The 24,945-nt window shown below is 45.6% G+C and overlaps 1 protein-coding gene across 1 annotated transcript in view; it reads right to left on the reverse strand.

The window, feature by feature from the left end:
• Positions 1-24,499, reverse strand: part of Tat (Tyrosine aminotransferase) — a gene marked incomplete in the record, with an annotated part of 51,036 nt that extends 26,537 nt beyond the window's left edge. Inside the window, 1 exon segment of the mRNA XM_077647019.1 lies at positions 24,347-24,499. Within this exon segment, the coding sequence (XP_077503145.1) occupies positions 24,347-24,484 (138 nt within the window).
• Between the last annotated feature and the right edge of the window lie 446 nt (positions 24,500-24,945).

Raw genomic sequence — 24,945 nt, forward strand, 5'->3', positions numbered from 1 at the left:
AAGCCCTGAAAAATCTCAGAGATAGGCAACTGACCGAATAAATGCACGAAATCTTCGACAGCTTGCGCCAGAAGCACATGTGTATACCTCATCTGGACCCAGAGTCACATGGGAACCACCGAAACATGCCAGGACAGGGTTCAGCTAGTGAACCCAATCCACGAGGGTGTTTCAAACAGGTTACTCATAAAGCCACTCTACGGCGCACTCAAGACCAGCAGCTGCTGCTATACTGCACCAGATCGCACACTCTCCTTACTGTAGACAAGGATCCTCAAGCAGGCTCAACTTAATACTACTCTCACCCCACACCTGCGGTACATCATAAAAGAGCAAATTTCACCGCATTGCCTCAACTGCAATGAAATACTCGTCAACGCTGAACGAACACACTGTCGAATTACACTTTAGTTCGCCATCTATCCCCTGCTAGGACGATTGGCTCACCAGCTGCAATTTGGATCTCGGTAACTGTAGGTGCATCACGTCCTGCACTTTTAATTACTTGGCGACCCTTAGAGGGTTGTCATGCAAGCAAAGTTGTGTCTCTTTCCTTGAAGCATGTGAATAGTAATGGCAAGGACACGTGTGTTTTCCGCCTTTGACGGCATACTTGTTTTAAACAGCGCAAAAGACGCGGACGCAAAAAGGACATACAGCGCTGTGTGTCTTGTGTGTCCCTTCTGCGTTTAAAACAAATATGAACCACCAACTAGCCTGCACGTCTACCCTTTCGACGCCATGTTTACTGATAGTGGCACTCTGCCATCATTGCCTCCTATCTTCACTCTCCCTCTTCTTTCATTCCTTTCCAGCAGTGTTTGTAGCAGACGATTGGCATTTTCCTCCAACCGACCTCTGCATTCTTCTTCCATAGCCCCTTTACCCTTGTGAATCCGCACCACGCTTGCTGAGGTACACTTTTCTCAAGGCTACTGTGTAATCATACTCTGGTAGAAGGACTCAATAGAAATTGAGGTAAAATAAATTAATCAGCCAGCCTGCTTTCATGCAGTAATCGTGCAGGGTGTAAACATTTTTGTTCACAAACGTTTTTGTTCACAACGGACAAATGGAAAGCATACCATGGGGAATGTGTGTTAGAGTTGGGGCGCAGTGCATCTGCAACTTCCTGCGTGTTATGTGACGATTCCAGCGCAGCAGGGACAGCAAGTCAGACGTTGGCATTCATGTCAAAAGTCCTTCAGCTTGCACACACACATGCGCGCCCACGCGTGCGCGCGTGCGTGCGCGTGTGTGTGTGTGTGTGGGGGGGGGGGGGGGGGGGCGTGCGCACGCGCGTTTTCTTGAGATTTTTATCGCAACCACAACGTGTTCCCCTCCGGAAAGTCCGCACATGAGAGAAAATAAAGCCAACTTCCAGCGCCACACAGTTCCGAGTACACGAGTCAAAATGTAGCCACTTAGATTGGTCAACTTAAAAAGGTGGTTGTGAAACTTCAGCTCCTAAGACTACTGCATGCTTTCAGCATTCTTGCGCATCCAGTAATTGTAAGTGTCCGCGTGAGTTCGGACGCGGCGTCAGCGTGCGCAGACGCAGAGATATCCAACCTGGAGACTCGAGACGGCGCCACAACGCTCAAAGCGTCGAGGATGAACGACGTGTTGGTACGGGTGCTGGACAGGCGCCTCGGACACACGGGCCGCTGCGTCTTCAGCCGGTGCGCAGGGTGGCTGCTCGCGCCGTCCGCGCAGCGAGCTCAGTGGCAGACGCGCCGGCTGACGCGGTCGGGTCAGGAGGAGGTGTTCGGTTGCGCCTTTCTAATCGGCCGCCGCCAGCGAAACGCGTTGGAGCTTCTCCAGGAGCTCGAGCAGATTGCCGCCTCGGCTGTGGCGCAAGACAGCGCCTCGGGTGGCGTCCACGTACGCATTCACGTCTCCCTCGACTGCCGCCTTTCTCGACCATTCGCGGCTGGCCGCCGATTGCCTGAGGGGATAGCCAGACGGCCCAGTCTTCCCGTGTGACGGCACTCGTGATTTTTCTCGCTCTGCTGTCATGAGCGGCTGCAGCTTTCTGTTTGCGTCCGCCCGCAAAACTTCGTCGATGTGTGCCGCGTCCGGTGCGCAGTTCGGGCACGTGTGCGAGCGCGACAGCTTGATTCATATGCGCGGCACGCAGCGACAACAGGTTTTAATCGTTCTCAATGGACAAAGAAGGAAAAGGAACAAATGATCGCTACAGGCTGCCGGTAGACGCACACTTCCTATATGGTGTCTCAATGACTGCTTGCATGCTCTGTTACAAGTAGCAAGCTTAATACCTAGGACGATTATACGATGGACAGTTGAAGTACTTGCATAAAGCTTGCTATTTTCTGCACAGCATACGTCAAGAATACACAGTTCTGCTGGTTTTCTCTGGGCCATGCAGTGTGGCTCGTTTTACGTCGCCAGGGCTTCGAAATTTCTCGGGAGTGCAGGAACTCTCCCCTTCCGAGTTTGGAATTTTCTGTCGGGATGTGGAGCCCCAAACCTGTCCGTGGGCTTTTCGCAAGGGCTCCACACTATGTGCAGCTTCGTCAGTTTTCATCTGTGGCGCGCAGTTCTTCACCGCGGCAACAGGCAGAGTTGAAGCGCCATTGTGCAGCACGTGCATGCGGACGCGGCTAGTGGGCGACGTAGAGGGCTGCACTTTGTTAGCGGGCTTGGGATGTTTTGGAAAACGAGTTCGCCGAGACGCGCACAAGTTCAGTCATTTCTATATTTCTTTCCATCGCCGGCGTGACTACCAGGATACTGCCTATGCAATTACCAATACCCCCGTTATATAATTTGACTCCTACAGGTATCTTGGTATTCACTGAAGTAAAGATTTAACCTGGTCGGATCATATTCACCACGTCACTAATTCTGCTAATCAAGTTCATCGGTATTTACATCGTAACCTTTCCTTAGCCCCCAGTTCGATAAAACTTCTTGCTTACCTAACATTTATCCGTTCAAAACTTGAGTTCTTATCTGCCACGTATGATCCCTACTATACTAACCTTATTACCATGCTCGAATCGGTCCAGAACCTCGCTACCAGATTCATTTGCTCCGCCTATTCTTATTATGCTAGCCTTTCGGCACTAAAATCTCCACTCCATCTCCTACACTGGCCTGTCGTCGCAAAATCGCCTGTCTTTCCTTGCATCCCCCTATCACACGCGCTCATCGAATTTCTCGTAATAGTCAACTTTATGCCGTCTACCCCGAAAAACCACGCACAGAAATATATCATCTGTTTTCTTTCCTCAGAACATGCAGTGACTGGAATGGCCTTCCTTCCGAAAAGGCGACCGTCATAAATGCCGTTCGAACCCGACCGCGGCGGCTGCGTTTTTAAAAACGCTAAGGCGCCCGTGTGGTGTGCGGTGTCAGTGCACGTTAAAGATCCCCAGGTGGTCGAAATTATTCCGGAGCCCTCCACTACGGCACCTCTCTTCCTTTATTTCACTCCCTCCTTTATCCCTTCCCTTACGGCGCGGTTCAGGTGTCCAACGATATATGAGACAGATACTGCGCCATTTTCCTTTCCCCAAAATACCAATTATTATTATTACAAATGCCGTTGACTTAAAATCTGCCGTCCATACTGAAGAATATTTATAGGTTTGAGTGGGTCAGCAAATCTTAATCCCTTAATCAGCAAATCCCTTAATCTTCTCTCACAGTATCAATGGTGCAGCATTAACTCAAGTAACCGATATCAAATGCTTAGGAATTCATCTTAAACAAGACCTAAACTGGACAACGCGCATTGACAACGTTTGCAATAAGGCCATGCGGAAGCTCTGGTTATTGCGAAGAAAACTTCATGATGCAACTGCAGAGGTAAAACTACTAGCTTACAAGATGGCTGTGTTTCCAGTGCTGACTTATACGCTAGTCATGTTTTGGACCCGTACACTCAATAAAACATTTAAAAATGTGAACGAGTACAAAGCAAAGCTCTAAGATTTATCTTCAACTCGTACTCTAAAACCAAATCTGTGTCGGAACTTAGAAACAGGGCCGGGCTGACAACTGTGAAGCAGAAAATGTAGTTTAGCAGTCTGGTATTCTTTTTTCGTGTGCTGACAGGTAACTACAAGGTCATTCTGGATCGATACATCAAACCACTGAATTCTTCTGGCAGCAGAACAAAACATTACAAACATATCACATCGCTGGATTTTAGAACATATTCTTTCAAATACTGTTTTCTGGTTCGCACTATTGACGAATGGAACAAATTACCAAGAGAGGTTGTTCAGTGTTCGGATTTAAAGGCTTTTGAAAACGCCCTCACGAAGTATTTGTGACTGGTTTGAACTGGTATGTTTTTGACCCATATCACACGTAATTTTGTCTTAGTCCCTCTTATAATTTACTTTCCGCTGTTTGCGCCTGCTTGGGACACTGTACTTTTAAATTGCTTGAAGTATTATTCGTATTCCTACTAAGGCGGTGATCTGGTGATGTATTGCATCTTGATTTTGATTATTTCCGCTACATTTGTGGCTTTCGTTTCTAAATGGTTTGAAGTAAAGCAATTTTGAACAGTTGATGCTATGTAGTGCTTTTTACCGTAAATGTTATGTACTGAACTGTCGCATGTCTGAATGTAGAATGTAGCTGTGTACTGCGTTTTATATTGCTCAACAATCGCAACTCCTGTCTTGGCAGCAGCTGACAGTAGTTTTACTAATATTAGGATTTACGTCCCAAAGCGACTCAGGCTATAATGGGCGCCGTAGGGGTGGGTTTCGGGTAATTTAGACCACCTACCTATGTTCTTTAACGTGCACTAACGTCGCACAGTACACGCGGGTTCGATCTCGCCCGCGGCGGTCGCATTTTGATGGGGGTGAAAAGCTAGAGGCACGTGTACTCCCTTACAAATATACAAAAATGCTCTAGCCGCCGCGGTGGCTGAGTGATTATGGCGCTCGGCTGCTGGCCCGAAAGACGCGGGTTCGATCCCGGCCGCGGCGGTCGAATTTCGATGGAGGCGAAATTCTAGAGGCCCGTGTACTGCGCAATGTCAGTAAAGGTTAAAGAACCCCAGGTGGTCGAAATTTCCGGGGCCCTACACTGCGGCGTCTCTCATAGCCTGAGTCGCTTTGGGACGTTAAACCCCATAAACCAAACCAAAAATGCTCTATGGACCGACTATAGACTTCTTATAGACTATATTTCCTTCCTATAGATACTCCTTTCTGTCTATTCGCAGTTTATAGACTGTCTTTAGACAACAGTCTGCTAAAAGTGTATGGCCATAAACCTACAGATTGTCGAGAGACCATCTATGGAATTTGTATTGCCTATAGACTGTTCTATAGGGTTTGTCTATAGAGAGTCCATATACTTTATATACAGAAGCCTGTAGATAGACTGTCTAAAAAATTATAATGGTGTGCGAGGTCAGTGCACGTGGTGGTCGAAATTATCTGCAGCCCTCCACTACGGCGTTCCTCATAGCCTGACTTGCTTTCGAACGTTAATCCTATAAAGCCAAACCAAATGTGTCATAATCCTATTGGCTGACCCATTCGAACCTATACACATTTTTCAAAAGGGATGGAAGACCATTTGTTATTATGCTAATCACTTTCTTTTTGTCAGCCCATCCCTCATGTAATGTCCTGTACATAAGTCTTTGAGGAAAAATAAATTGAATTTTTGGGTTCTGCAGTCTGTGCTTATAAGTAGGTCATCACTATTTGTCGGAAACGTAATCTGACTGACAGCGTTGAGAATGATGTCAGGTTGCGTAGACAAGCGTGAGTCTAACCGTATGACAGGCCCGTTTCAGAGAGAGAGAAACGTTATTTGGTCAAAAGGGCACTGCCTTGGTCAAGGACGGGGTCATTAGTACAGGGCTGCAGCGGCTGCGGCGACTGTCCCAGCCGCCGGACCGGTTCAGACTGTCCCTGTTTAGAATATCCCTAGCCTGTATGGGGTCCTCTCCTGCCGCATGCAGATTAACGCGTTCATCGAATGCGATTTCTTGCCGCTAGATGGCTGCTGGGGACGTACGAAAGATATTTGAATGGCATCGTGCAAGGAAAGGGCTTTGTCCGCCTCATTTTTTTTACTCTTTTATTCACAACCAAACCACAATTGGTCTAATTATTCATTCCACTTCTTCGGATCCTCTGCCACTCTATACCAGCGCTACAGCCAATAAGCTCTTATATCAAGCGACGAGCGCAAACCAACTAGTCGGTGCGTGGCACTATCCTCTTGTTTGCAAATGCTTCTAGCATTCGACACATTCTAAAGCTTCTGCGTGTACTCTGAAGCTTTATATTCCCCGTCTCTGTGGAACAGCGCGTAACGAACAAGCCAAAGCAGAATCTAAGCTGGCCGATAATAGCGGCTACCTAATCTGAGCTGCATAGCTGATGTTGCAGAAATGTCTCAATCCATACAAACCGCCATTTTCTTGATTTGAAACGATGCCAGCCATCGACAAGATCGCCCTTACGCTCATGAAGAGGTTGAGTCTGCATTGCGTGGACCACAGTGTGCCTCGAGCTTTTAACAGCGAACTTTCTGCGAATCTCTCTCTCTTTTTCCAACATGAAAAATACCCCACTAGCGGCAGTGTGGCTAGACCGAGAAGTATACAGGGATAAAGCTCCACAATTAGCGTGCACTTCATGCGAACCAATAGACGTTTTGTAGCATACTGGAGACGTATACTGGTTTACCGGACCCCTCCTGCGCACGCGCAGTGGCGTTGTAGGCGTCAGGCGGGCCCACTGCACGTGCGAAGGAGTCCGGTAACTATAATGTGACATGGCACGTGTTCGACGGAAACACCGACACTGGCATTTAAGATGGCGGCCGCACTATTCGAAGTTGCAAGCTGACCCATTCAGCGTGGCCACCCGTTGCATCGAAAACACATATACGACAAGTGCTGGAATACGTCAGGAGCATAAAACCCTGCCCCTGTGCGCCCCAGCTAACGCAAATAAGTTTTCGCCCTGGCTCTTCTCGGTAAACAAGCGGGAATGCGGAAATTGTCATCTTGCAACTGCTGCACGACTGGAAATAAATTTGCTGCATTTGAAAAGAAAAGCGAAAATATTGTTTTCCCTGCGGAGCTCAATAAATAAAACAGATTTTTAAAGTTGCAGAAAGAGAGTGAAAACGTGAAATGCTTGGGAAACAGGTAGCGCCATATAAAGCTGTGCGAGTGAAGACTGACGCTCTCCTTTTCTGTTGTGAAGGGAGGGCTCTCATGCATCGCCTATCGGCTCTTCGGCTCACTGCACTTGTTCCATAAGAGCTCTCACATATGTTTTAAAACAGTTCATCAGTGAGCTGCCGGAAATGAAACTTGGTGGTGGCCGCGCGGTGTTATTGGTGTGCTCGCTCCTAGCCAGCTTCAGCTACGCTTGGCTCACCCTTCGCACATTGAATGGCGAGGCGCTGTGCTTCTCTCGCGTCAAACGTCAACCCGCTCAGCTGAGGGCGGGCCAACGTAATAGTTGGGCGCATTGGGGCCATCAGTGTTTACCATTTGCCGTGAAGGGCGTTTACATCGATGGAGGAAAGCAGAATTTTTACGCTGCTGAAGTGCTGTCACTTGGCAGTGTTTGCGGAGTCATTCGAATGACTGGTAGAACGAGTTTTGACGAGTTGAAGTGGAATTGTTTATTCAGGGCACAAAATTAATGTAGGCAGATGGCCGGCCGCTGTAACTGCCTTGCCCAGAGCTGGCACCTGAACAGCGGCCGTTGCGAAGACTACAGGGCGCGAGTGGAGGGGTGAATAAATGAGGAGAGCGAGGGAGCGGGAAGAAGAGGTCATATATACGGGGATAAATGCATATAAAGTAGTACAAAAACTACGCGCTTATAAGTCTCCAGTCAGTAGTCAGTCGAACACGGCGGTTCACCGTTGCAGACCAGTCGGGGCGGGATGCGATTTCGTGAACTTTGCAAGGTTTCGACGCGGGTTCGGTAAAATTCTGTTGCGGCAAGCGCTGCAGGGCAGACATGAAAATATTTTGATGCGTTGTTTAAAAACTGCTGTTTTCCTAACCTGAAAATCTTGAATTGTATTTCTCACAGTGTTTTAAAGCAACAGCAAGGAACAGGTAGACAAAAAAAAATTCTTTGATTTTGTTCTCTCTCTCTCTCTCTACCTAAAACTCCGTACATGTTTTTAAATTTCTTTTAAGGTGCCAATATTGTCGCTGACTCTAGGTCCTGTATGTAATCTATGTAGCAATAGCTAACATGATGAAATAAGCACGATTTATTTTGATAAAAATATGGTGTGATTAAATTGATATCTTTGTGCTTGTTATATTATACGTTGTTTGATATGTTGTTAATCGAGCTTCTACTTGCATTATGACCTGTCTCATAGCCTACTGACGATAACATGGAAGTTACAAAGCTTGAGCCAGTTCCCCCCCCCCCCCGCACACACACACACACACACACTGGGGACACAACTACCATCTCTCACGACAGAACGAATCGTTCCCATCGCTGCCACTTCAGTCGAAACAAATTTTGCGCCTGTGACTGTGTAAACAACGGTACACGTTCACGCATAAAACATGCAGCTAAATACCAGTTTTGTATTGTTGACGTGTGCGCAAGAGGTTTCTGCTAATGTTGCAACAACGCCGCAGGGTTTCTGAGAGCGGTGTAAAAGTTGGGCAAGTTGGCGAGTCACGCTTCGCGAAGACTGGCGCAGCAAAACATGGGCGAGGAGTGGAAGTTCACACACACAAGCGCCTTGCGTGTGTATCCTCTTTTTCATCCACGTCTGCTGCGCCAGTGTTCGCAAAAATGAGAGGTCAGAGTCACCACTTGACAGATTCGGTGGCAAACGTATACTGCATGTTTCGGTTGATCTTCGGACTGGGGCTGGCGAGAGTTAACTGGCGTTAATTAACGACGTTCACAGTTCAGCTTTCTCAAAAGTACCAGTCTCTCACTTTCTCTTCGCGATCATTTTTGGAGCGATCAAGAACGCCTGCCAGTGACCGTACGTGGAAAGCGTGGAAACCGAGCAGCCATTGCCACCGGCCACGCCGGCATGTGCGGTCGTTCTTCTGAGTGCTTTTTAGCGACGAACAGGATTATGGAATGTTTTTACGTTTGTGTGATTTTTCATTCTTGCCCGAGCTTCAGCAGTCTTACTGGTTTACTCGTTCACTGGAAGAAGCAAAGGCGGGAGCAAAAAATAAACCGCCACGTCAAAGTGCAGTACCGGTTTCATTAAGCTACGTACACGACTGCGTGCGGCGCCAGGACACCGTACAACGTCATATTTACTGTCAGTTTCCCTCTGCAGCGGATGTGCTCAAGCTGTACATGTTCGAGCTTCGGGCGTTTTTCCTCACGCGCATAAACACTCCCCTGATTTTTTTTTTCCTTCACCTTGCCGTGCCAAGCACGCAGTTATCATTTTTCTTTGTTTGCTTTGCGTAGAAAGAGGTTCTGCAGCATTTACGGCAAGACCATCATCCGTAATACCTGAAACTGTACTATACTTGACCAGGCAGGTATACGATCAAGGTCAGTTTTCATCCAGATGTGACTACCTCGCAAAAAGCTCTCTTATTCGTAATCGGCTTGGGTTCAAGTCAAGGTCCTTTCGGTCACAACGTTCTATAAAATTATCATAAACCTATCCTATATGTAAGGTGCAGCGTTCAAAAGCTACACACCGCTTATCGGGGACACCGTAGTGGAGGGTTTCTGGTTACTTTCGACCAACTGGGACTCTTGAGCGTGTACTGACATCGCATAGCAGCGAGCGTCTTAATGCGAACGAACTACCTCACGAGGCCTAAGCGGCTCACCGAGTTTGTGTGAAGCTTGACCTTGAGGGTGACCTTGGCCAAACCATAAATAAATGATCAAATATTGCCGCGACTGAGATTCGAACCCGCTGCGGCGCGAACAGACCAGCTTCGCTGGCCACTGGACGAGAGCACAATGCAATCGACGCAGCCGATCACGCCTCGTGTTAAACTGCAACACACTCTCACGCTGTGTAATGCACATCGTCGTCTTCATGCACTTCCATCAGTGCGCGAACAGATTACATCAGGTTAACCTCGATCAGAGCTTCACCTGCGTAGAGTATCGTCGCCAGACTCACCGACGACCCAGCAAAGCAAAACCATGAGCCAATCAGGCTGGACACATGCTTTCGCGCGTCTACTCGGTTTAACTACGTTAAAACTCTACCACTTATTTGCATTTGTCCTCCATCGAGATGCGGCTACCACTACCCTTGTAGAAATGTTTTAGACAGCCCATACTCACTCTACACACAACATACAGAGTTTATGGACTGTGTATTGAAACTTTTTTCAGGGGGGCGGGATTCGCACCCACAACTTGGGACTACATACGGGCTGCTGTAGAGGCGCCTTATTGGATGGTCCTGGATAAATTTCGACCGCCTGGGCTTCTTTAACGTGCGCTCACGTCACAGTGCACACGTGCGTGTTTGCGTTTGCCGTCATCGCAATCCTGGCGCCGCGGCCGCAGGATCCGGTCGCAAGCCATTGGGCTCAGTCGCCGAACGCCATAAACTTTGAGCCACCGTGGTAGCACTGCGATGCGTTGGCGAACCACGCCATTAGTACGCTGTGCAGAGAATCAAATTTTATTTCCTTCCTTTGTATAAACAAACAGTTTGGCTGCGACCGCGGACATCTCTGTCGGCGAGCTGCTGGTGCTAGTCGTTATGAAAGTTACGACGTTTAAAACTGTAAAGCAGAAGATGTTATTTTCTGCATTTACGAGCATATTGCGAACCGAGCCCTTTCTCATAAGCTGGCTGGCAGCGGAAACTTGCGCATGCATTCTTGAGGTGGATGCCGCCGGAAACGAAGCAGAAAATTTCTCTGCTGCGCCGGTCGTTCTGCGAAAAGCCTCGGTCCATGCCATTTACAACCTGCATCAGAAAATAAGTGAAAGGAAGCGCAGTAACGAGAGAAATGAGGCCAGTAGGGAGCAAGCCACGGTCACAGGCGCACAGCACGGGTTTCCGTTGCGGAGGAATTGGCACCTGTGTGGCGACAGCGCTCCTAGTGGCCCATTGTGTCACTAATGAATAATGCGCCCCGATAAGTGTTTTCTTCTGCTGTGTCACCATTTTCTACGCGCAAAGCGCTTTTGAAAGACGCAGACTCTACAAATATCTTTCTCGAAAGCCAGTGCACCCGAAGATGAGGATTATTATACTGCGGTGGATAAAAAAAAATATTCGCTCTGCGGTTCTATGCTTTGTGATGTACGCTCTGCTTTGCTGGTGACTCAGGCCACGCGTGCCTAATTCCGTGTCGCTTGGCGGAATCATGAGCCTGCCGGAAGCCCGAAACATGTCAGTCATAAAGAGAGCCAGGCTCAAAGCGCCCATTTTGCCACAGGTACGCAGCCAGCTTTCCCGGGTATGCAACCGATACGCTGAAATAATCCCGAGATTAATACATTCAAAGGAGAAAATAGCATTAATAATACATTTATTTTTATTTTTCTAGCTGATATTTCTAATATGGTTTATGATTTATGGGTGTTGAACGTCCACAAGCGACTCAGGCTATGAGGGACGCCGTAGTGAAGGGCTCCGGGAATTTCGACCACCTGGGGTTCTTTATAACGTGCACTGACATCGCACAGTACACGGGCCACTAGCATTTCGCCTCTATTGAAATGTGACCGCCGCGGCCGGTATCGAACCCGCGTCTTTCGGGTCAGCAGCCGCGCCACAACCACTGCGCCACCGCGGCGGCCTATATATTTCTAATATGGTGTAACTTATTGTGGTGTAACGCAAGGCAACTATCCATCTAGTCGTCACTTCTCAATGGAGGGGGGGTATGCTAGAAGTTTGAGTTTTTCTCTCCGCCTATTATGACAATATTTCTGCGCTCACAAACGTACCATGAACTTTCCAAGCATTACAGCCACGTGTCAAAAATACATCCGCGCCGTGAAAAAACAAGTGCTGTGCAAAGTGCCACATATTGGTGCTCTGGAAAGAGTGTGAAAATAAATTTTAAAAATGCAATAAGTACCATTTTAAAAAATGAATTGTCAGGACAGTGTGCGCGCGTGCTCGCCGAAGAAAAATGAAAAAATAAACCCCATAAATGAATGAAGTGAACTGATTTTGATTTCGAGACGCTCTCACGGCGTAATATAAAAAGGCTATTGCAAGCAAACACAAGCCGTGTTATGTTACAAGCTGCGGTGACGTCAGTGCACTTGCGAACATATGTGCAATGACCTACAGAAAGAGATGGTGCATAAAATAAATAAAGTGGAACGGCGAAATTATAGCATGAAGGAAGAAAACTCCATTGACACGTGTGCTTTTACACGCGTGGGGAGAAGAGTTGCTTGTTTTACTCACACATCGTAGCAAAACTATGGCGCAGTTCGTCAATGAAATGATAATGAACAACTCGGAAAATAGCCCTGACAGGGATGCAAGGGATACGATCGAAGTACCAAAACCCAGTGTCACCTCTGAGAAAAAAATAGGCATGAAACAAAATGAGGCTCAGAACAGCCGGCAGAGCTCGCAAGCCGAAGTTGCAAGCTGATTCACTTGAATCTGTTCAAGACGCCAGTCCATTCTCGCACTTGTACAAGTCACATTTTGACTCCGTGCAAGAAAAATACGAAAACGCGCAAACAACTGAAACGAAGTGATGCGGAGCAGAAGCCGTGAGGTGAGGCCATTTCGTAGAAAGCTATCTTAAGACGTTGGCAACCTGAGGCCGCAAAGCGGCACTGCTTGCAATAGCTGATTGCAGTCTTCGACGCGTCGACAGTTGTCAAAGCGGTTATCAGGGAACGTAAATCGTTGGAGGCCTACAGCAAGCATGCTGACATTTTTTTTTTAATGAACGAAGTTCAAAAACTACAAGACCAGGAGAGTGAAACTCGCATTCAGTTTTTTTTTTAATAATAACAATGCCAGACATTTATTCATTGCAAGGATGAAGAAGGCCGAGGAAAAAAGCCTCAGGGGCTTGACGATTCCTCGGCCCTTTCGTGTATAAAGGCATCAGGGTGAAATCGTGTACATATCAGGCGGCGACATCAAAGTAACATAAAAAGGCGGTTACAAAAAACTTGTGTTGCACACATTGCAATAATAATAATAATAATAATAATAATAATAATAATAATAATAATAATAATAATAATAATAATAATAATAATAATAATAATAATAATAATAATAATAATAATAATAATAATAATAATAATAATAATAATAATAATAAAGAGAGAAAAATGTACTTACAGCCAGGCTATTCGTTTAAACACAGGGAATACTTAAAGATATCATAAAATGGTGCACTAATTAAATCAATATTTTATGATGTAGCGTAATTAGGTGTTTCGGTAGCTGGTAAGCGATCGTTTGTTGTCCGTAATTTCTCCTAGTAGTTTTAATCTACCACAAGGAATGACGTCTCGTGTGGTGCAGTTTTTCACTAGGCGTTAGTCAGGCCAATGTTCTTAAGTACTCACTATGACGAAGTTGCTCTTTTTTTTTTATGCCGGGAAAGCAATTGAGAACAATAGATATGGAAAACTTTTATAATGCATGCATCCTCAAAGTACTGCTTTGTACTCTGGTTAAAGCTAAACAGGAACATATTTCTTATGATTTTCTTCTGAAGCAGGTATATCCTTTCAAAATTTTTTAGAGTTTTTGAGTGCAGTTTTTAAGTTAAGTGCAGGACGCGCGGATATTTGTTCAAAATACGTACAGTAGTTCGATGTAAACAAATCAGCATGTAACGAATTTTTGTCAGTAGTTCTTTGTGGATTGTTTTGTCGCCACTTCAAGCACCAGGGAAGCCATACTGTCCTGTAGAATATGGAGCTTCGATAAATGAAGCAGTGGAACTAGGGGTGTGCGAATGACCGGAAATTTCGAATACCGGGTCGAATATCCTCGTATTCGGTTATTTGAACGAGTTGCAAAGCGCGTGTTCAAAATTGTTCGAAACGAATCGAATATGCCTTCAAGTTTTTAATACTTATTGAATAAATGGCGCAAAGTTCCAATAGGGCCTGCCGTATTTTTCTTCCATGGCTATTCCAAAAACAGAGACCATACATGCCGCGTTACCATGCTGCCGCGATCGGAATGCGCCGGATGGAGGGTTCCGCTCCATGGTGCGGTCAATTCACGTTCGTAATCCGGTGTTCGTAATCCGTATACGTGGCCTCAGATATTGGACGACGCGGCAGGGCCCAGGCAGGTTCGGAGAACCCGGCCTGACCTCGGAGGCCATGCCTTATCGTATGTAAGCTCTCACCCATCTCATGCAGTGAGATATGGCGCTAGTTTATTAGCTTCCGTTATCAACAGCAAAATGTACTTTTCCTATGAGCATAACATGACAATGATAAAGTTATTACACTGACTTCGTGTTGCAACCCCTCAAATAGAGATCAGTGTTACGTCTTTTTAAGAGATACAGCCATAGCTGCGAAAGCAGCACTTCGCTGTTCCTTACGATTGCTCATTGAATATTCATTCGCACAAGTAGCGAATATTCGTAAATATATTCTATTCGTTTTCGATTCGGCTCTCTCACTATTCCATTCGTATTTAATTCGGTTTTCAGCTAAAATATTCGTATTCGGTTCGGTATCAAAGCCACACTATGCTTATTCGATTCGGTTTGGAAAAGGTACAATTCGCACTTCAGTAGAGTTAGTTCTTGGGCTAGCTGGTATTCTTGATTCAAGCTCATAGTCTTTCAGCGCAACGGCACACAGCCAAAGAAAGGAAGAAGAAAAAGGAATAACACAGCGCTGATTGACAGCTGTTTATTCAGAGACGCACACACAGCTTAAATACTCTCAGACCAGCGCAGGCGCACACCGTGAAAGAAAAAAAAAGAAAAAATGAGAAAAAAGAACCTCATCACATCTTTATCGCAAAACCTTTGAAGGAACGCCTTTTCTGCATTATACAAAATGACTGAAGTATCGCCGACACATTCTGACCCAGCTCTTTGAATATAGTATGCCTCTATCGTTTCACGGGTTGTTCTTAATTTGCTCCTGCTCAGAATCCTCACTCCCGAAAACATCAGTGTGCAATCCTTGCAAGTTGCGCAGTGCTCGACAAGGTTAGCACCTTCCCTATTCCTTAGGTCTCTTGCGTGCTCCCTGAGCCGGTCGTTGACGCAGCGCCCCGTTTGCCCGATGTACGACCTGCCACACGTCAAGGGGATTTCGTACACAACGCCTGTGGCGCATTCCGCAACGCGGTTCTCGTGCCTCTTTTTACACCCAGGTTTTTTGTCTTCACCTGTGATGCGTCGGGCCAACTGTCCAAGCTTCCGAGGACGGGCTGAAAAAACCAACGGCACATTGTGCCGGTTTGCCACCTTTTTGAATCCATTGGATACTTTGTGCACGTAGGGAATCACTTCAGGCCTTACTTTAGCCTGCGGAGGGGTTACTGCCTCCTTAAGAGTTCCGGGCTTCAACTTCTTCAAGAACGCTTCTGCAACAGCGACAACAACCGACCCAGGGAAACCGGCGGCCTCAAGCCTAGCCAATTGATTCTCAAAACTATCTTGCATATCATGCACACGAGATTTTCGGAGTGCAGACTCTAAGCAGAGTTTAGCGATCCCTCTCTTCACAATTTTTGAATGGGATGAATTATAAGGCAGCAGCTCTTTTTGTGTTAATTTAAGCCGGGAACTTAAAGTGGTCATACATAAACTGGGCCGGTGTTATTGTTCAACTCTACTCGTAATAAAAATGCTATGCTTTATATTGTGTTTAATTTTCTTTTATTACAAACGATCAAGGCCTCCATTAGTGTTCACCGTGATTCTGTGCCTATTCCCTATATAATTTTTGTGCACGGCAATATAAAAAAAATTAGTTCCATGCAACATCGTGACCGATATTTGCGATCACCGAACAGCGGTTTTAATATAATGGTTTAGCGTAACCGGACAGCCGTATGGCATATACGGTAACGTGTTGCCGTTGCCACCATTGACAGGCTTGCCTAGCCACATTTGCCGTACGGTTAGTACGGTAGCAGTGACCGTGTTCATTGTATGGTGGGGCTAAAACTCTCTAATAATATATGTCTGATCAGAAGAACGGCATTCAGTTTTTTCCAACTTTTGCCCGTGCTGATATGAATTTAATATTGAAATACTAGATTTTCATAATGACAAGTTTAAGAACAACAGCCTTTACGCGAATGACGACTTGTTTTCTAAAAAATCAACAGAGAATGCATTCCGAGTTTTCAACCAGTCGTGTATAAGAAGTCTGAAAGCCCCAATCTCTGGCAGGAACAGTGAAGACCCTCAATAGTGAGATTTTGCATGCCGGGATCCTGTTCCGCGCACCGCCAGTGCACATCAATATGCACTTGCCTGAGCACGAGGCCGTCATTGTCACACTTGGCACCAGATTGGCCTTGTAACCGGAACAAGCACAGGACAGAAACCAAACTGTGACGTTACAGACAATCTCTCTATGGGTGGTGCGGAATCTGTCACGACCACAGCGCAAAGCATTCAAGCAAAAATATTCAAAGCAAATGCAACAACTGCAAGAGCACAATGTGGAACTAGCCAGAGCTATCACCCGCATTATCACGGGTATAATCGACAATAATTCTTATAATGTGAAAAGTCACTTGCTGGGGGATGCCACAAATGTTGACGCCCGAGCAAAAATAATGTCGCCAGCCATTTAGCCAAGAGAATTTAGAAGTGCTTAGAGGAAATCCAGGAGACCTATTCTCGAATGAAACATGGGTCCACCACCATGATAAGGAGAGCAGACAAGAGCCCATGCAATGGAAACACAAGGGGCCATCAACGCAAAAGAAATTTCGTGTGCGCCAGTTAGCAGGAAAGGCGATGATCTGTCCAGTCGCATTAAGTTAGAGCCGCCGAGGTGGCTCAGTGGTTATGGAGCTCGGCTACTGACTCGAAAGATGCGGGTTCGATCCCGGCCGCGGCGGTCACATTTCGATGGAAGCAAAATGCTTGGGGCCCGTGTACTGTGCGATGTCAGTGCACGTGGTGGTCGAAATTATCCGGAGTCCTCCACGACGACGTCCCTCATAGCCTGAGTCGCTTTGGGACGTCAAAGGATTATATATAGACACTAAAGGATACAGGCATTATATGTTATATGCTGACAACCTGACTGTAGAGAAATCAGCTCAACTGAGGACCAAGTTAGACTTAACAATGATTTTGCAAAAGTAGTTTATTGGCGTTACTGGTGGCAAATGTCAATATTGAAAAAGAAAACAGCATACATGAGAATGAGATTCAAAGGGAACCTCTTTTGCATCGGTATGCCGCTAATGACATTTTCTTTCTGAGGTAACAGACTATAAGTACATATGCCTATCGATATCTAATGACGTCTCTTCGACGAAACATTTGGACTGTGTTTCAACTAGCGCTCTTCGCGATATTTTTTTTTTCTCGCGCGTTCGCTGAGGGTAGCTGCTCCTAATACACGCTCCCTTCCCTGTAGCGCCGTATTTGACCAATTTTAAAACGCTCAGTATTAATCATTTATCCTTTTAGTAAGACGGACATTATCAGTAAGACAGAATTCAGAAAAAAAAAAGCAGTAAAGTTTGAATGTAGTTTATAAAAAAAAAAACCAGTCAGCGGCCTCCTTAGAAGTGGCTTACCATTCGTTCGCAACACAAATCTCATTTGTTAGTTGACATTTTTCATTCAGCTAATAAATTGTCATAATAATACGAATACCTCCCATATATTTACTTATTCTTCTGGGTATGCCATTAGGAACCGCCATTCTCTTATATTACCTCCATTAAACCTACAGGTAGTAGACTTGGTTTCCAAGAACCATTATCGAGTGGAAGAACCTCACTGATGATCTTGTGACCCATATATCATTTTGTTTGACTGAAGAACACCTAACTTGATTGTAGTTAATTAGCCTGCCATAATATTGTATTTTCTGTGTCTGTATGAGGTTCCATAGCGCAAAATGAACGGACAAGACTGTATACAAGCGCTTGTGTCCTGTATTGTCCCTTCATTTTGCGCCATGAAACCTTATTTGAATTACCCACTAGCCCGATCCATCACTCTTCTGAATGTGCCTGCATGATTGTTTTGTTTTGTGTGTGCCTCTATTGTGAATTCTGTTCCCACCCTATGATCTTGTAACACGATCATAGTAATTATCTATAAATGAATAACGTTTCTGAGCTTTTTAGTATCTCCGTATTGGGAATCTTACTTTAAAAAGAAAAGAAAACGAAATTTATAGTCATTTTTCTCTACCCTCTTTAGTTTTACCGCCTTTTTATACTGATGTATCTCTGCTTTTTAGAAGCCCTCTTATCGGCACATTTTCGCTACCACTGTCATTATTTAGAGAGTCATTTAGGTGTCACGTACGAAAGGTAGAGCGTTCACGTGCCCCTGGGTTGTTCAACAAGCCGTCGTCCACTGTAGATCGACACAAAGTGTGATGCCTGAATTAAAGCCCCAAATCCGCGGTCCCTAAAAATTAGACGCAGTGCAGTGGGCTCGTAGGCCAGCACTGCTTTGGTGGCCTCTAAACGCTCGCTGACCCCGAAGCTGCGCGCTCTCTGTTTGCTACACCAGAAACTGACCTCAGGGTACGAGGTCTCACGCGGCGTTCCAATCGTACTCGCATCTTTTTCCTTTTTTTTTGTTTACTCATTTTCTTTCTGTGAGAGTACCAGCGCAACCAACTCGTGGAATTATTTGTTCACAAAGAGCGCTTCATAACTACATGTTATCTACCTTTGGATAGGAACAAATGAAACTATTTGGGGTGCACACTGAAAAAAAAATAAAAGCAAGTATTGTCAGAAAAAAAGTTTTCACCAGAACACTGCGATGAAAAAAAAAACGAGAAACTTATAATAATCATGATGCTGTGATGGCGCTTTGAACAGTGGGTATCTATATTTGTTGTCTTTCGGTGAAGAAAACGTCTCTTTTTTTTTAGCACTGACGAGCCGAGCCTTGAACACCGCATCTGAAGAAGTGCAATGTGAATTTCTGTATTGATGGCCCAAAAACAATCGTATTTTGCACAAGTGTGTCATCGTGCTGTTAAGCCGCAATAAATGTTCAGTCGTCGAGAACGTCTGGTGGATATCCGTGCAGAACTGGAACTATTTTCACGAGCAGGTGCTGCATTTTCGTTCACTATAAAAGAAAAGCGCGTATTTTTTCACCGGAGACAAAACAAGCTCTGTATACGTTTTGGGACAGTATGACATCAAAATTGCTTTATGACTCGGGCTATGAGGGACGCCATAGTGAAGGGCTCCGGATAATTTCGACCTCCCGGGGTTATTTACGGAGCGCTGACATCGCACAGTGCACGGGCCTCTAGAATTTCGCCTCCATCGAAATTCGATCGCCGCGGCCGGGATAAAGTCAGCAGCCGTGTGCCATAACCACTGAGCCGCCGCGGCGACACATCAACATTCGGATTGAAATGTTATCAAGCTTCACAAGGGTGTCGGAGGACACAGACAAAAGGCCCTCTCGAAAGTGATTTGGGTCGGCGTCCCCTGTAACATCTTGCACTTTTAGACAACGCATTTCCGACGAAACAGCGAAAGCAGATTATGTACTGTTTACTCAAATGTGATTAATTACAGCAATCAAAGTGTATCCAACTCGTTCGCAAAGAAAAGTTAGGTGTGTATACGGAACATTGAAATGGGGCGATGATTTGGCAGGTTACCTTTAAATTTGAATATTTTTATATTCTTCTTTTGCGATACCGGGTTATGTGTTCTATTGTATAGGGCCGCTTTCATTACTGTAAAGGGACAGTCTACTCACTTTCATCGACTACGTTTTTTTTTTGCGTCAGTCTAAATATCCTTACGGCGTGGTTCAGGTGTCCAACGATATATGAGACAGATACTGCGCCATTTCCTTTCCCCAAAAACCAATTATTATTATTATTATTAATCTCCTCGCCCTAATAAACGAAAACCTGGCTGTGGCGCTGAGAGACACAGCAGAACATATTAAAACCTAAATTTTCCACTGATAGTCTTGTTTTCTCAATGATAGACGGCACCTGATAACCCTAATATCGGGAACACAATACAGAATTAGCAACTCTATGGGCACGACGTCCTCCGCGCCGCCAAGGCGAAGTGCAGTGGCAGTAATGAGCGTCATTAACCAAAATGCATAGTTTTTGTTTAAACTACAGCTGAGAGCAGTAAAGTGGTTTTCAAAATATTATCAGTAAAATAAACCTGGTCATATCTATCACAGGTACCAACAACCGCTTGTGTCGGCAGCGCCACTGGCAGCATAGCGGTAGGCTGCCTTTCTGAAGGCATTAGAATAGATGATGAGAAAGCATGGCTAAACCACGCAAGAAACGGTAACAAGTTGCAAGCGAAAAAAATATTAGGCGCCGGAAGTTTCAGCAAAAATAACAGAAATAACACTATGCATTTATACAATTTTGCAAAAAAAAAAAGGACTCCCTGAGCGTCGCCATATTGTTCGCCGGACTTTCGTGCGCTAGCACGATGGAAGCGGCAGCGGAACCGGTTTGCGACAGTCCTGAGAGGAGGCTTTTCGACATTTCCCTCGCCCGATGCAAAGGTTAAAGGCGACGTAGCCAGAGACCTTGGAGAGCCTCGAAGTTTTGGCAAAACGTCCACGGTGCGACCGTCAGCTCTCCTATGATTTATTTTGCCCATTGAAGATATAAATTCCTGGAAAATCCTCAAGTTCTGCCCACGCTATTGTCATCATAGGCAAAGGTCTAAAAGATTATGCCAATATTTTTTATACACGTGTTCGACTGTAGGCTGTCCCTTTAACAGTGGAATCAAGAATCTGTGCGTGTCCGCAGGTTTGCATTTTCTAAGGGTCTGAAAAGAACTGAGAAAATGTATTGCTCTCTGTTCCCGGGAAACATGCACTGTCCAAGATTCGCGATTCAAGACACTTCGTAAATGCGCAATCATGAAATTTTTTGACAAGTGGAACACAGTAGACGCTCAAAATAATTTGTTAAATTTTTCTCGAAATGTCCTGTTTACTTACTGTGATTTCTGGTAGATAACTTACTATTGGTTTAGGAATTAAGGCGTTATTATTTTTTACTGGCATTGTCTGAAAGCTTTATAAGATTACATTAAATAGTCTGTCTATATATATTTTTTCTTCCTGCGACACAGGCATGAAGTTACTTCATTTCGATAACGCTTCAATTCTGCGAGGCCTCCGAAAGACTTGCAAAAGTTATCTGTCATTCTGTCGAACGGTCGATCTAAACCTACCATTTTCAAACAATCTCTTTTAATACATGGCTTGCACGCCCTACGAGGTCTCGTGAGTATTTTGTACTCTCAGAACTGTTCTTACAACAATTTGAAGGTATCGGTAAAAGAATCGTCTACATTCTCTGTATGACCGATATTTCGAAAATATGGTTCTAATCAATATCTGTGAGCTTACGTTAACACACTGATATATGCGAACTAAACCTTCTGCCCCCTTCCCGTACAGATTTTTTTTTTTAACCAGCAACTACACAATTTCAAAAAGTAAACATCGGAAGGTGACCGCGTTCAGTTTGGCAGATGCATATGACCCAAGAATGCAGCGTTTCCGACATGTTGGCAATGAACTGATGCTTCCTGTAGCCATGTTGTTCATCATTAACGTTAGTAAAACTTAGGAGTCTAGCATTTGTTAAAGTTTATTTAGGCGTGAATACAGATAAAAAGTACATGTTTAAATTGCTCGCAGGGAAGTAAACAACGAAGCACATGTACTGATCGAATTCTTATCTTAACATTTCATAATCATAATTTGTTCTTTTGCATGCAGAGGACTGGGAGAGCATCTAAATGATTTGTTTCTGTATACCTGTTTCTGGTGTTGCATCTCTTGGGCCATTTCTGACAGTTTAGCTTTCGTCAATTTGTGCATACGGGCCTATGCGCCCAGAATGATGATTCTGCCGCTGGCAGTGCAAGACTACATATTTACTATACATGATGTTTCTGGGAGGATTAAGTTATTCTGAAAAAAAGTTTTTTTCAGGTAAAATTATGGCTTTTTCAGCATAGTATTACCTGTGTTGGCGGACACCAGAAAACCGGCGAATCGTCTTAAGTATAGTAAGCTGGTTAACTAATCTTTAATAATTAACTGTTTAACTTGTAGAGTTAGGCACCTAGTTGCAATAAGACATCTGTAGCCGGCTGTTAGTAATAGCCATATCAGTTTTTAGCATTTTGAAAACGCGATTAGCCTTGGCACTGTGACTCGACAAAATTTGGCTTTTTTGACTAGTTACGTGCACTGGAAAGGTTTCTTTGCATGCATGTTTTTCGAAAGCGCATGTATTTTGGCACGTTGTAGGCAAATTTTTTCGATCCACAGCGCCGAGGATAATCGGGTTTTCGAAATTCTAGAAACTGATATGGCTCTTACTAGCGACCAGCTGCAAATCTCTCATTTTAACCTGTTGCATAGCTGTGATAGCTAAAAAGTTAATTATCAGAAATTAGTTAACCAACTTACTTCTTAAGACAATTCACCGGTTTCCGGTGTTCGCCAACACTGCTAAAACTATGCCTCAAAAGCCATATTTTTACCCCAAAGAGCCTATTTTCGATAATTACTTAGTCTTCCCTAAAACACTGTAGATATTTTTTTATATTCTGGCTAATTAAAGATATTATTTCAACAAACAAATACTTATCGAAGCTGTATGGTGTAAACAGCATTTTTTCCAAGCTCCCATTTCTCGCGAAAACATCGCATGTCCTTGCGCCGAGGCGCAGTCATCCACACGCGCTTCATGAGTTGGCGCAAAATGACGCTCTGAAAACACGAAAGCGAGGTGTTGGCTAGCTTGCCCGTACTTCATCCCGAATGTAGTGCAGTTTAAAACGGAGTACTTTGAATCTAGCCTACTCTGTCTTTCCTGGAACTTCCGTGGCAAAGCAGTTCACAGCGCAGTGGTTTCGGCAAGAAAAAGCTCAAGAACCGTCGGAACGCACTTCTGCGCTGCCACACAAAAACAAAGGTCCGCGCGCGCGCGCTGCATCTGTCCTGCAGGCCACGGATTTTCTCCGCATGTACGTCCGAAGAGACGTTTCGAGTTAGGTTTATCCAGCGGGACGCGCCCTCTCTCGGAGTGGTTACACCCGTAGACAAGGTAATGGGCAGCGCAGGCTGCCAGTTGGACAGGCTGCGCTGCGCTGCCGCTGGTCGTCGGACTGGTTTCTTTCGACCTGGCTGTTTCTTACGACACGCTTGCCCAGAGAAAATCGCTCGAGGGAAAGTCTCTCGATTGCTGAACAAGGACAAGGTCGCCGAGGGAAGACCCAAGAATCTCTCAAGGCTGCCATCTGACGCGCCGTCACGTGGCCCCACCGTCGGTCAGCAAACAAGTTTCCGCGGTCCTTCCCCCCCCCCCCCACCCCCCCCTCACATCGCAGTGCTGCATGTCTCGCGGGGCTCCGAAAAACTGCCACCGAGAATTCCTTGCTGTCCCCACAGCCCGAGCAGTAACGTCACGGGCTCAACTTCTAAGCCTTATTATTTAATTTTGTTTCTCCTTTCCGCGCGACGCCCTGGCGCTGTCGAGCCCGCGAGCGGCAGCGGTCACGCGATACTCCTCGGCCAGCGTGACGCAAACTGCCTGGCGTCTTTGTAGCTGATAACGCGTGACGACGCGGAAAAGCGGCCACTGACGTCACTATCGGGACCTGTTCCAGCGCTGGGCGCCCGTGGACCTTTCACCAGCCGCCCGCCGACTGCCGGCCTCAGCACTGCGCTAAACACTCACGCGGCCCCTGTGCTGTTTTGCTGGAGCGGACGACGCCCCAAGGAGACTTTCTCGACGGCTTATTGGTCATTTTTTCACTTGGATATATATATATATATATATATATATATATATATATATATATATATATATATATATATATATATATATATATATATATATATATATACTTGTGTTGACTCACGGTGCAAAAACGACTTATTTATTTTTATTTCAACTTCTAAGCCTTATTATCTAATTTTGTTTAATTTATTCTACCGTTTTCGCTAGCGTCTGGCCTTCGTATCACACATTGTATCAAAACACACTGGTGTCGCGCCAGCATCGAGTGATGACTGCAGTGTGTGTCGCAGAGCAACGAAGCGCGAGGATCGGCCTTCCCTAATGTGGCGATATCCGCGATGAGAGCGTGCGGAACATCGGTGTTGAGGGCGACCTAAAGTCTCGGCCACGTCAGACGAGAGGCAACTTACAGTGTCTGGAAGCATACTGGCTCCGCTTGAGGCCACAACCCCGGTGCGTGCAAGTGCGAGCGAACAAGTGTTGGACTGGAGCCCGAAAGCCTCCTCTGCCGCCGCCGTGCTGCGCGGCAACGGCTCGCAGCTGAGCATCACATGTTTACGCTTCCCTTCCGTTCGCTACAGGATGCTCCCTTCTCTCGCGCGCCCACGGCCACGTGTATCTCGATTGAGAAAAAAAAAACAACCAGACGATGAGGACTTAATGTTTACCTCGAAAATTGCATGCCTGCCTGAAAGGCCATCCACATCCCGCTCTTTCCTCTTTTTGGGCGATCAGCAGCAGCAGCGGCAGCAGGAAGCGCGATCGCTGCGCGTGTGTATGTGCGTTCAGATACAGACACAATAGCTTTTGATACACATATAGAATATCGTCGGAACGTTCTGTACCAGAGTTTTATGCCGTCCACAACCTGGCCACGGTGTTATGAACTGCTTTCTTCTTTTCTTTTTTTTTTCATGCCGCGGTTTCACTCTAAAAACTGACACCAGGAAGGAAGGGTAGCGTTTGACGGCTTGCGAAGTCCGTTTGAATAATTCTAGGCCAAATACGT

The sequence above is a fragment of the Amblyomma americanum genome, chromosome 1 (assembly GCF_052857255.1).
Source record: "Amblyomma americanum isolate KBUSLIRL-KWMA chromosome 1, ASM5285725v1, whole genome shotgun sequence".
NCBI lineage: Eukaryota > Metazoa > Arthropoda > Arachnida > Ixodida > Ixodidae > Amblyomma > Amblyomma americanum.